Source organism: Enhydra lutris, unplaced genomic scaffold (assembly GCF_002288905.1).
Source record: "Enhydra lutris kenyoni isolate GAN:26980312 unplaced genomic scaffold, ASM228890v2 scaffoldscaffold10, whole genome shotgun sequence".
Classification (NCBI taxonomy): domain Eukaryota; kingdom Metazoa; phylum Chordata; class Mammalia; order Carnivora; family Mustelidae; genus Enhydra; species Enhydra lutris.
The window spans coordinates 793,788-806,078 of NW_019154094.1; the positions used below are offsets into that span (position 1 = coordinate 793,788).

The 12,291-nt window shown below is 48.0% G+C and overlaps 1 protein-coding gene across 6 annotated transcripts in view; it reads left to right on the plus strand.

Annotated features, from left to right (window-relative positions):
- The window catches only part of LOC111143780 (cytochrome P450 4F22), a 62,479-nt gene that overhangs the window by 33,049 nt on the left and 17,139 nt on the right, over positions 1 to 12,291 (plus strand). For all 6 annotated transcript variants that reach the window (XM_022497645.1, XM_022497643.1, XM_022497641.1 and 3 more), the window contains one exon: positions 10,351 to 10,573. In XM_022497645.1, the coding sequence (XP_022353353.1) occupies positions 10,351 to 10,573 (223 nt within the window). The remainder of the gene's footprint in view (positions 1 to 10,350; positions 10,574 to 12,291) is intronic.

The window sequence follows — 12,291 nt, forward strand, 5'->3', positions numbered from 1 at the left end:
GACCCCATTTCTCCTCCCTGGCAAGTGTTGGGCTCCATTCTCCAAATCCCAGATGGCTGGGCAACAGTAGTGAACATGGTGGCAGCCTCAACAGCAGTAAGAGGCACATTTGATCAAGGGCTTGCTGTGTGCCAAGTGCTGAGCTGAGTACTCTAAAAACATGGCATTATCATCAAAGCCCCGTGAAGTGGGTAATATAGTTCCTGTCTTACATATGAGGAAATTGAGGCTCAGAGAGATGCAGACCTTCCCCTGAGGTCACACAGCTAAGAGGCAGAGCCTATGGAATCCTTTCTGAGGCTCATGTCCAAGTGTGGTCACACTTGGTTGGGATGGTGGGCTGAGACAATTGCAGTTCTGGAATGATCTAGATTACTGGTAGTTTTTTTTAAAACTTCGTTTTCTGTTAGGATCTCCTTTGGGCCAAGGAAGCTGCAGGCAAAAGCCTACATATGCCCAAAGCTGTAGTAAAACTCTCCTTCCCACTTCCATTGGCCAACTTGGCTCTGCCCTTAGTTCTTGAAGTTCTTTCTCAGAACTGCCCCTTGAAGTTCTTTCTCAGAACGCCAGAAATTTGGAGTAAGCCTCCTCTCAGCTCAGACTTCTAGGCAGTTTGGGAGTCTCTGGTGTCAGGCAGCCCTTTGGCATAGAAAGGGGGTGCTGTGAGCAGGGATGGGGGTAGGTCGTCTCAACTACAGGTTTCCGGAGTGAGTGCAGGGCAGGGCGAGGGTATGGGGCAGTGGAGTCAGTGTTGGGGGTCTTGGCTGCCAGGCTGCCAGTGGGCTCCAGGACCTGTGGTTCAAGGAGAGGCAGATATGTGGTTTCTGGCGGGAGGGGGGTGTGCAGTTGTGTCCTGCATTCCTTCTCAGGAGCCCACACACCTTGTATGACAAGTCCCCGACAGGAGGCCGGGCTAACCTGACAAACCAGCGCTCCATGGGCGTGGGCCACTGAGCCAGTCCCTGGCACCTCAGTTTTCAGATAATGCCGGCCCCAGGAGGACAGGTGGGGCCACTTCTGCCAGGGTGGGGCCACTGGATGTCCTTGCCTGGTGTCTGATGCACCAGAGGAGCGGGTTTGCCAGCCTCTTGGAGCATCCTGAGAGTGTCAGCTTTGAATTTCTCTGCCTCCAATAAAAGAGTGATAATGGAAATAGGAATGATGGCTAAAATTTGCATCCCTCCTGCCAAACCTCATCTCGCTGAAGTGTCCCAAACAACTTTAAGAAGTATCGGACCTGCTGTTATTAACACATTTCACAGACTGGCAAACAGAGGCTGTGGGGAGGGGACCAGACTCTACTCAAGGCTGCTTACTTGGGGAGGGGCAGGGCTGTGATTTGAATCCAGGCTTGTCTGAATCAAAAATGCACATTTTAAGAGAGATGCAGTCCCAAAACAACATTTTATTTTTAATTTTTTAAGTTGAAGTGTAAGGAGTTTTTGCAAGTTGAACCCATACATGTCAAAGAATACACATCAAGAAAGAAACAGCTCTCTGAGCCCCAGAACACTCTCTCCCCAACTGAAGCATCTTTATTCATTTTTCATTAATTTCAACTAATTAACTTTTTTTAAAAAAAGTTTTGAAAAAACAATTTTTAAAGCTTTCATTTATTTATTGGACACACCCACCGAGATAGTGAGAGACAGAGCACAAGCAGGGAAAGTGGCAGGCAGGCAGAGGGGAGGGGGAAGCAGGCTCCCTGCTGAGCAAGGAGCCTGATGTGGGGCTAGATCCCAGGTCCCTGGGATCATGACCTGAGCTGAAGGCAGGCTCTTAACTGACTGGCCCACCCAGGCGCCCCATTGAAAAATCTTTTTAAGTAATCTCTACACCCAATGTGAGGCTCAAAATCACAACTCTGAGATCAAGGGTCACACACTCTACTGACTGAGCTAGTCAGGTGCCCCTCAACTAATTAACTTTTAAATAGGCTTTATATTTTAGAGCAGTTTTAGGTTTACAGAAAAATTGTGCAGAAAATAGAGTCCCAAAACACCCCTCAACTTCCCACAATTTCCCCTACTGTTAACATCTTCCATTATGATATGTTTCTTTTTAAAAAATATTTTCTTGTTTGTTTATTTACTTTTTACAGAATTTTTAAAAATATATTATTTATGGGGCACCTGGGTGGCTCAGTGAGTTAAAGCCTCTGCCTTCGGCTCAGGTCATGATCCCAGGGTCCTGGGATCGAGCCCCACATTGGGCTCTCTGCTCAGCGGGGAGCCTGCTTCCTCCTCTCTCTCTGCCTGCCTCTCCACCTACTTGTGATCTCTGTCTGTCAAATAAATAAATAAAATCTTTAAAAAATATATATTATTTATTTATTTGAGAGAGAGAGCACGAGAGAGAGAGAGAGAGAGCGCACGAGCGAGCACACAAGCAGGGGGAGGGGGCAGAGGGAGAAGCAGACTCCCCACTGAGCAGGGAGCCCAACGTGGGACCTGATCCTAGGACCTTGGGATCATGACCAGAGCTGAAGGCAGATGCCCAACCGACTGAGCCACCCAGGCACCCTGCTTATTTGTTTATTTTAGAGAGAGTAGTAGCGGGGGATAGGGAGAGGGAGAGGGAGAGAGAGAACCTCAAGCAGACTCTGCTGAGCGCTGAGCGCAGAACGCAGAGCCAGACATGGGGCTCAATCCTATAACTCCAAGATTGTGACCTGAACCAAAATCGAGAGTTGGATGCTTAACGAACTGAGTAACTCAGGTACCCCTAGGGTGATATGTTTCTTACAACTGATGAACCAATATAAATACAGTATGATTAACTAAAGTCCATCGTTTACATTAGAACTCATTCTTTGGGTTGTACAGTCAACTGATTCATCTTTATATTTATTTATTTTTTTATCTTTATATTTAATTAAAACATTTTTGAATGAGCATTATGTGCTCATATTATAGAAAGTCAAAAAGTCCCAAAGACGGACAGAGAAAGTTAAGTTTCCCTTCTCCTCCTACCTCCAGTTTTTCCAAGCCCCTTCCAGAGGTAACCATCATGATAAATTTCTCATGGGTCCCCAAAGCCTTTTTTTTTTTCATTTTTAAATATTGAAGCAAAGTTTATCTCATATAAAATAACTATTTAAAAATGAAAAATTCAGGGGCGTTTAGCACATTCACAGTGTTGTACAACCATCACTTCTATCTAGCTCCAAAATATTTTCATCTCGCCAAAAGGAGAGATCCCATCCCTGTTAGCAGTCACTTGCTTCTCCCCCAGCCCCAGGCAACCACCAGTCTGTTTGCTGTCTTTCTGGATTTGCCTGAACATTTTTAAATGGGGTCAGACATGCTAAGCCTTTTATATGTGGCTTCTTTCACTCAGTGTAATGTTTTTGAGGTTCATTTTTGTTGTATCTATAGCAGGACTTCATTCCTTTTCATGGCTGAATAATATTCCATTGCATGAATATGCCACATGATATGCATCCATTCATTTGTTGAAGAACCTCTGGATTGTTTCTACCTTTTGGCTATTCTGAATAGTGTGGCTATGCATATTTATATACAACTATCAGAGTACATTTTCCATTCTTTTGACTATATACCTAGGAGAGGAACTTCCAGTTCTTTTTTTTTTTAAGGTTTTATTTATTTGAGAGAGAGAGCAGAAGCTGGAGAAGCGGCAGAGGGAGAGGGAGAAGCAGACTCCACACTGAGCAGGGACCCCCCCCCCCCATGTGGGGCTTGATCCCAGGGCCCTGACCCTATGACCTGAGCCAAAGGCAGATGTTTAACCAACTGAGCCACCCAGGCACCCCTTGGAACTGCCAATTCTATGTTTAACTTTTTGAGGAACAGCCAACCTATTTCTCAAAGTGGCTGTACCACCTCAAAACTTTTGGTAGCACTTTTTTGGTGGGGGGGCTTGGCAGGTGTGCTCTTGTTTGGAGGGGGGCAAGAGGAACCCAGCTACAGAAAGCAGAGGACTCAACTTCCCCAATTTATTGAGCTTTTCCCATGAGCATCAGATGGACTTCTTGCTGTTGTTACCATTTTGCAGATGAGAAGATGGAGGCTGTCAGGATGACAACCAGTTGACGATCTATAGTATGTGTCTTTCTGCTTGGAGCAGAGTCTGTCCTGGGAAGAGTTGTAGCCCACGTCTGGCAGAGGGGGGTGGGCCCGGTACTTCAGAACTCCCCTCCCTGGCCCACCCACCTGGAGCAGGCTCCTTTCTTTGGGAGCTGGTCTTTTCTCTTGTTGCAGCTCACTCCCATTTCAATTTTTCGGGAAGACATTTCCTTTGTCAGGATATCAGCTGGGATTTTTCTGGGTGGGGGTAGAGTTTCTTGCTGTGACTCCATTCAGAAGACCCCCCCACTGCCTTTGGCGGCTACTAGGAGGATAAAAGAAATGACCCAGAGAGCCACTGCACACAGATGATGCTCGATAAGGGAGGTGGCTGATTGTGGTAAAAATTGGACTGTCCGAGCAGAGGTAGGCCTGGAGGATGAGGAGAAGCCCTTATACACAGAGCTGGGGGGAAAGGCATGTGCAAAGGCTCTGAAAGGGGAATGAACTTGGCCTGTGATCAGAGTGGCTGGAGTTGAGTGAGTGAGGGGGAGGGCAGTGGGAGAGAGTTGGAGGGGTCCTACAGGGGCCAGGGACGCAGGGCACTGTAGTCTGTGGGAAGGAATCTGAATTGTGTTTAGAGTGTTATGGGGAACCATGGGAGTATTTTGAACAGGCTGTGATCTGATTTAATTTTAGGAAGATCCCTTTGGCTGCTGTGTGGAAAGTGGACTGCTGCAGTGGGGCAGGAGGGAATTAGGGAGACCAATGGGAGGAGGCTACTGCACTGGCGGCCTGACACGGGTTGGGATAATGGGATGGAGAAAAGCAAATGGGTGTGAAAGATATTTAGGATAGACTACTGGCAGGACCTGATAACAGATTGGATGTGGGACGAGAGGGAGGAAGGAGGTGAGGTGAATATGACGGCCTGGGATACGCCCCTGGGGGACATCCAGGAGGTGGCTGGACCATTAGGAGCATTGTCGAGACATGGGTGGCACCTCAGAGACAAAGTCACAAAAACCATGGGAGGGGGTGAGATTCCTAGGGTCTATAGAGAGAGAGAGAGAGAGAGAGGAAGAGATGACTCGGGACCAGTCCTAAGGAACTCCAACATTTACAAATTGGGTGAAGGGGTCCAAAACATCTTGAGAAGTGGGATCTTTATGGCTGAAGTGGAGGATGGGCAGGGGTCAGCTCCTGAAGGGCTTTGAATGCCAGACTGAGGGTAGTGGGGAGCCATGGAGGGTGTTAGAGCAGTGGAGTGAAGACAGACCTTCAGAAAGGTGACTATGGTGTCTGGGATGGCAGCCAGACTGCAGTCAAGTTGCCCAGGGGTTAGAGAGGACCCAGAAGTCTTGGGTCTGCCAAAGTGGCGACACCACCTGACTCCAGGCCACACACAGGAGAAGGTCACACTGGGATGGATCCCAGAATCATCTTTTACAGTCACCTCCAGTTTCAGTTAGGGAAACTGAGGCCCAGGCCACACAGCTAGTCAGTGGAGTCAGGATTAGATAGAACCCAGTTATGTGTGTGTGTGTGCACACATGTGCATTTAATAGGAAAGCCCCTTTCCTTTAGGTTCTTTATTCAAGTGTCTGCCCAGCTAGCCCCTCGCCAGAGAAACCCTCCTGGACCACCTTATCTAAAAGGATTGGTCTGTATCATCTTATGCTGTGTATGAGTTTCCTGTGGCTGCTGTAACAATTTACCATGAACTGGGGGGCTTAAAACAACACACACTTATTATCTTGTAGTTCTGGAGGCCAGAAGTCTGAAATCCAGGTGTTGGCAGGGCCGCACTCCCTCTGAAGGTTGTAGGGAAGAATCTGTTTCCTACCTCTTCCAGCTTCTGGTGACTCCAGTGTCCCAGGGTCTGCCTGCATCTTTGCACAGCCTTCTCCTCTTCAGTGTGTCAAATCTCCCTCTGCCTCTCTCTCTTTTTTGTTTTAGAGAAAGAGAGAGAGAGAGAGAGAGAGAGAGAGAGCATGAGCACATGAGTGGGGAGAGGGACAGAGGCAGAGGGAGAGAATCTCAGGCAGACTCCCTGCTAAGCCCTATGTGAGGCTTGATCTCATGACCCTGAGATCAGGACCTGAGCCAAAATCAAGAGTTGGATGCTTAACCAACTGAGGCCCCCAGGCGCCCCTATCCCTCTGCCTCTCTCTTGTAAGGACATCTGTCATTCCAGCTGGGACCAACCAAGACAATCTAGGCTATTCTTCTCATCTCTAGGCCCTTAACTTAGTCCCATCTGCAAAGACTTTGCCATAGAAGGTCTCATTCCTAGGTTTCAGAGAACTGATGTCTTTGGGGGGCACATATTCAGGCACTCCCAAACCTGCTTTACCTCTTTCAAGACATGCAGTGTGTTTACATGGTGTTCTGTCATGTCTCTTGGTGGCCACCTCTCTTAAGGGCCTAGACCATGTGTGTCCGGCTCACCATTACATCTCCATGCCCAGAACAGAGTCACACACATAGGAGGAGATCAAACATAATTTGCCAACTGAATGGCAAAGAAATGCAAATAGAACACTTGGTGAGAAGCCTGGCATGTGAGAGCATTAGAGGAAGTTCGCAGTTCTGGATCGTAATCACTGGCTGCCTTCCCTGGCATGCTGGGGGAGAATCATGACCCTCTATTAAATCAGTAAAGAAACAAATATCCACAGCTACTCCCTGGTGAGTGTGTCACCTGGAGCTGCCCATGACCTTCTGCCTGGGACTTGTGACTTGGAGCTCTCTGGGCTTCATTTTGAGAGGTTATTTGCTTCCCACCTCCATCCCTACCTGGGCCTTCCAGGGGGCATATCACCTACACCAGCTAGTCTGTCTTTTTCAAAAGATTTTTTGGGGCCCCTGGGTGGCTCAGTCAGTTAGGTGTCCAACTCTTGGTTTCAGTTCAGGTCATGATCTCAGGGTTGTGGGATCGGGTCCCACATTGGGTTCCATGCTTAGGGCAGAGTCTGCTTGGGATTCTATCTCCCCTCTCCTTGTGCCCCTCCCCACCAAATAAATAAATACATCTTTAAAAAAATAAAAAAAATATTTTTAATTGTGGTAAAATACACATAACATTTATTATCTTAAACATTTTAAGTGTACAGTTCAGTGGTATTAAGTACATTCACATTGTTGTGCAGTTGTCACCACTGTCCATCTCCAGAACTTTTCATCTTCTTCAGTTAAAACTCTGTCCCTGTTAATCACTAACTCCCGCCCCTGGGCCCCTCAAGCCCCCCACTCCCCCAACCCCTCAAGCCCACTATCTACTTCCTGTTTCTGAATCTGACTCCTCTAGAGACCTCTTTTAAGTGAGATCACCTAGCATTTGTTGTTTGTGTCTCTTATTTCACTTAACATAATGTCCTCGAGGTTCATCCATGTTTTACCAGGTGTCAGAATCCTTTTTAGATCCGAATAATATTCCCCTGTATGAATGGACCACATTATGGCCACTGTTTGGCTATTGTGACTAATGCTGCTATGAACATGGATGTGCAGATATCTGTTTGAGTCCCTGCTTCTTCTTCTTCTTCTTCTTTTTTTTAGGATTTTATTTATTTATTTGTCAGAGAGAATGAGAGAGAGAGAGTGCGAGCGAGTGCACAAGCAGGGGGCATAGCCGGCAGAGGGAGAAGCAGTCTCCTCTCACAGAGCAAGGAGCCTGATGCAGGACTTGATCCCAGAACCCTGGGATCATGATCTGAGCTGAAGGCAGATACTTAACTGACTGGGATCTACCTAGAAGTGGGATTGCTGGATCATATGGTGATTCTATGTTTAATATTTTTAAAAAAGATTTTATTTATTTATTTGAAAGACAGAGATTACAAGTAGGCGGAGAGGCGGGCAGAGGGAGAGAAGGAAGCAGGCTCCCTGCTGAGCAGAGAGCCCGATGAGAGGCTTGATCCCAGAACCCCAGGATCATGACCTGAACTGAAGGCAGAGGCTTTAACCCACTGAGCCACCCAGGCACCCCTATGTTTAATATTTTTGAGGAACCACCATACTGTTTTCCACAGCAAAGTGGCACCATTTTACATTCCCACGAGCAATGCATAAGGGTTCAAGGTTTCTCTGCATGTTTGCCAATTCTCATTTCTTTTCTTGATGGTAGCCATCCTCATGATTGGTCATATCATCTGCATGACTTATAATGTAAGTCAGACCAACCCAGGGGGGGCTCTCCAAATTTGGTGATGACCCACCCATACATCTTATGTATGGAGGATATAGTTGGGCATTGGCTGATAGAAGAGCCAGTGGGTCTGAGACCCTAATGGAGGGAAACATGGGCAGGAGTGGGTGGAGACTGGTGAGGACCTGGAGTTCAGGGTTCCTTTAGCTATGTTGCCCCAGGAGGTGGAACACAGAGGTGAACCCTTGGCTGGTTGGACTGAGTGGAAAGTAGAGATGAAGACAGAACCCATCCATTTTCAGGAATGTCCTTGTCATCGTCTGAGGTCTGTGAGCCACCAAAGTGATGGAGTTTGACCATTGGTGGGGGTTCGGGGGCCTCTGCTAGCTCCAATCTCTCTTTAATTAGAGGAACTGAGATTCAGTTGTCCAGAAAATGGAGAGAAGGTAAAACCCAAGTGCCTTTAAGATTCCATAAAACGAGGCATGCACATCCCTGAGTGTGGCGCATGGCTCATTGCAATGCTCCATACCTGGTCACTGTGTTATTAATACTATTGTTCCCTACCCACTTTATTTGGGTTCCTTCAAGAGCTGACCCTCGGGCAAGGATTTGAGTGCAAGGAGCTTATTTGGGAAGTGACCATAGAACATACCAATAAGGAAAAAGGAAGTGAACCCCAAAGAATTGAAAACAGGGACTCTGACACGTACCTGTACATGCGTGTTCATAGCTGCACATTTCACAATCGGCAGAGGTGGGAGCAGTTCAGGTGTTCATCAACAGATGAATGGATAAACAAATTGTGATACATCCTGACAATGGAATATTACCCAGCAGTGCAAGACATGAAGTTCCAATGCACGCTACAATGAGGATGACCCTTGAACACATCACGCTAGGTGAAAGAAGCCAGACACAAATAGTCACATAATAGATGATCCCATTGATATGAAACAAAGTGTCCGTAGAAGCAGAAAGCAGATTAGGGGTGCCTGGGTGGCTCAGTTGGTTAAGCATCCAGCTCTTGGTCTCAGCTCAGGTCTTGAGCTCAGAGTCGTGAGTTCAAGCCCTGCATTGGGCTCTGCGTTGGGCATGGAGCCTACTTGGAAGAGAGAGAGAAAGCAAGCAAGCAAGCAAATTAGCAGTTGAAAGTACAGGCAAATGGGGAATGACTCATTGGGATGGGATTTCCTTTTGGGGTGATGAAAAAAATTTGGAGCTAGATTGAGGGGGTAGTTGCACGGTGAATGTATTAGATGCTACTGAATTGTACACAGTTGGCCTTTGGACAACACGGGTTCGAACTGCATAGGTCTGCTTATATGTGGAATTTTTACAGTGCAGTCCCATAAATGGATTTTCTTTCTTAAGAGTTTTGTAATTTTTTCTTTTCTCCAGCTGACTTTTCTGTAAGAATATAGCATATAATACATATACAAAATATGTGTTAATTGACTTTATGTTGTCAGTAAGGATTTCCAGTCAGTAGTAGACTATTATTAGTTAAGATTTTGGGGAGTCAGAAGTTATATATGGAATTCTGACTGCTTTGTGGGTTTGGTACCCCTTTCATTTTTCAGGGGCAATTATACTTTCAAATGGTTCATTTTATGTTGGGTGAATCTCACCTGAATTAAATAAAAAAGAAAAAGAGGCCAGACAAGGGAAGGGAGGCATCTAATAGAGAAAGTTCCTGTGGTGGGCAGTTGGGGTTTAATCCCCCTGGGGAAGCCTGGTGGCTCATGTGGAGCTCACATCTCAGGGTCATGGCACCCCCAAGGGAGAATGTATCTATCCAGCAACATTTATCAGTTGTTTGTTAAGAGCTGCTTTCAACGTGTGTGTGTGTGTGTGTGTGTGTGTGTGTTTAAATTTTCCAACACTCTGGCCATCCACATATGGGCAAGAAGTCAGGAGGGATGCCATGCAAAGTCAAAGCTGAGGGCATGTGGACCGGGCACTGGTGCATTCATCTGGCTAGCTAGCTGAAGGTCACTGCTGGGGGAAGGTTGAGAGGTATCCTTGGGGTCTGGGACTCCTGTGTATTGAGCACCTACTGTGTGCCAAGTACATGCTGCTTGAATCCACAGGTCATCCTGTGTGTGGTGCACATATGGCCAGAGGATGGCTCCTCCTTGCACTGACCCCCTCATCCCGTTGTCCCCTCAGGATGCTGCCCATCACAGAACACCTGCTGCACCTCCTGGGAGTGGAGAAGACCACGTTCCGCCTGTATGCAGTGTCTGTGCTCCTCCTCTCCCTGCTCTTCTTCCTCTTCCGCCTGCTGATGCAGTTCCTGAGGCTCTGCTGGCGTTTCTATATCACCTGCCGCCGCCTGAGCTGCTTCCCCCAGCCGCCTCGGCGCAACTGGCTGCTGGGCCATCTAGGCATGGTACGTGTGTATGGCTGGGCAGGGGGACTGGGCAGGTCCCAGGTATTCAGTAAGGATGATGGACCTGACCGTTTCCTTCATCCCCCAAGAATGCGGAGCCATGAACAGACCCATTTTACAGGATCGAGTAGGGTTTCAGAGAGGGCAAGCAGTTTACCAGAGGTTACACAGCTGGGATGAGGCAGAATGACTTTAACATTTTCTCTGTAACTTCAGGCCATTGCTTAGCAACAGGTACAAGTGCCTGTGAAAGTTGTCAGGTTCTGTGATCCCCAGGCAGGAGGCGGGGGTGGGGGGAACTCCTGTCCATGTTGTTGCTCTGCCTCCACCCCCCCCCACGTGTTTGTACCCTCTCTCTCATTCTCTTACCTCGTCTTTCATGTCTTACTTCACACACAGGTGTTAAGCATTAGGTCAGGTGCTTTAAAAATATTAACTCTGTCCTCTTGACAGTCCTCAGAGGTGGTTCCCACAACTACCCCCATTTTGCTCCTGAGACTATTATGGCACAGAGAGGTTAAGTAGCTGGCCCTATGACACACAGCTTGTCGGTGGCAGAGTTGGGGTTCAAACCCAGGCCATCTGTCTCCAGAGTCTCTGCTCTTAGCTCTGTACCCTCTGCCACCTCTTGTTTTGGGATGATGAAACCTGCACTTTTCTAGAAGGGCTTCAGCGGTCAGAGGAAGCCAGACTCCTGAGGCTTTTAGGGTCCTACAGTCCAGCTCCTAACTGGCTATAGCCCTCATCTGGTCCCCCTTCCAGGCCTCAAGGAAACAGAGGGACAGTTGTGGAGAATTCCTGGTTCAGGCCTCATGCCTGGTGCAGACGTGGAATTCGGAGAGGTAGTTCAAGGGCAGTTGGACAGGGCCAGTTCTGAAGTCCAACCTTGACCCTGTGGACCCAGCCTGCCTCCTGGGGCCATGAGTTCTCGGTGATTCCATGGTTTCTCTTGGGTGTAGATGGGCTCAGGGTGAACCTGGTTGAGAAGGAGACACAGGAGCCAGAGAGAAGTCATTTGCTGACTTGTTCACTCATTCATTTATTCATTTGATTGGCAATTGCTGGGCCTTGCGTTTGGCCAGGCAGGGGGTTAGGTCCCTTAATACCTGAGCTCTCCCCTAATTCTCACAGCCCGTGGAATAGGGATGGATCTACCCAATATTATGGATTTGATCTTTGGAGCTCAGTGAGGTTAAGTGACTCAACCAAGGTCACACAGCTGCTGTGAGCAGATCTGAGCTCACATCCTTCTGACCTTGGGTCTGACATACTTCTGCCCTGTGTTTGTTAAGAGCATGCATTTTGGAGCCCAGGGGCTTCTGTTCAGATCCTGGCTTTGCCGCTGTGGCTGGAGACGCCAGTGCCTGCCTGGATCCTTCGGCCCATTTCTGGATGTGATGGCTTGACCTCCAGCTGCCAGAACCTGCGTTCTAGGGCTTTCTCTCACACTGTGCACTGTGGGCTTGAGAGTTGATGCCCCGGGAGTGACCCCCAGCCAGTGACTATGGGATGGTAGGAGTTGATGTGTAAACACTCCAGCTTACTCGTCCTCTGCTGGGTTGACGTTGATTCATGTGTCCCCTAGAGGTCCCCAGGAAGACGGAGCATTGAGTTGCCATGGCCATAACTCTCTCGGCAACTCCTCCTTTACTGGCTGCCTTCCCTCCCTGTCTCACTTTTCTTAGTCCCCTGCCCACGTTTTTGGGGGGATCCCCCTC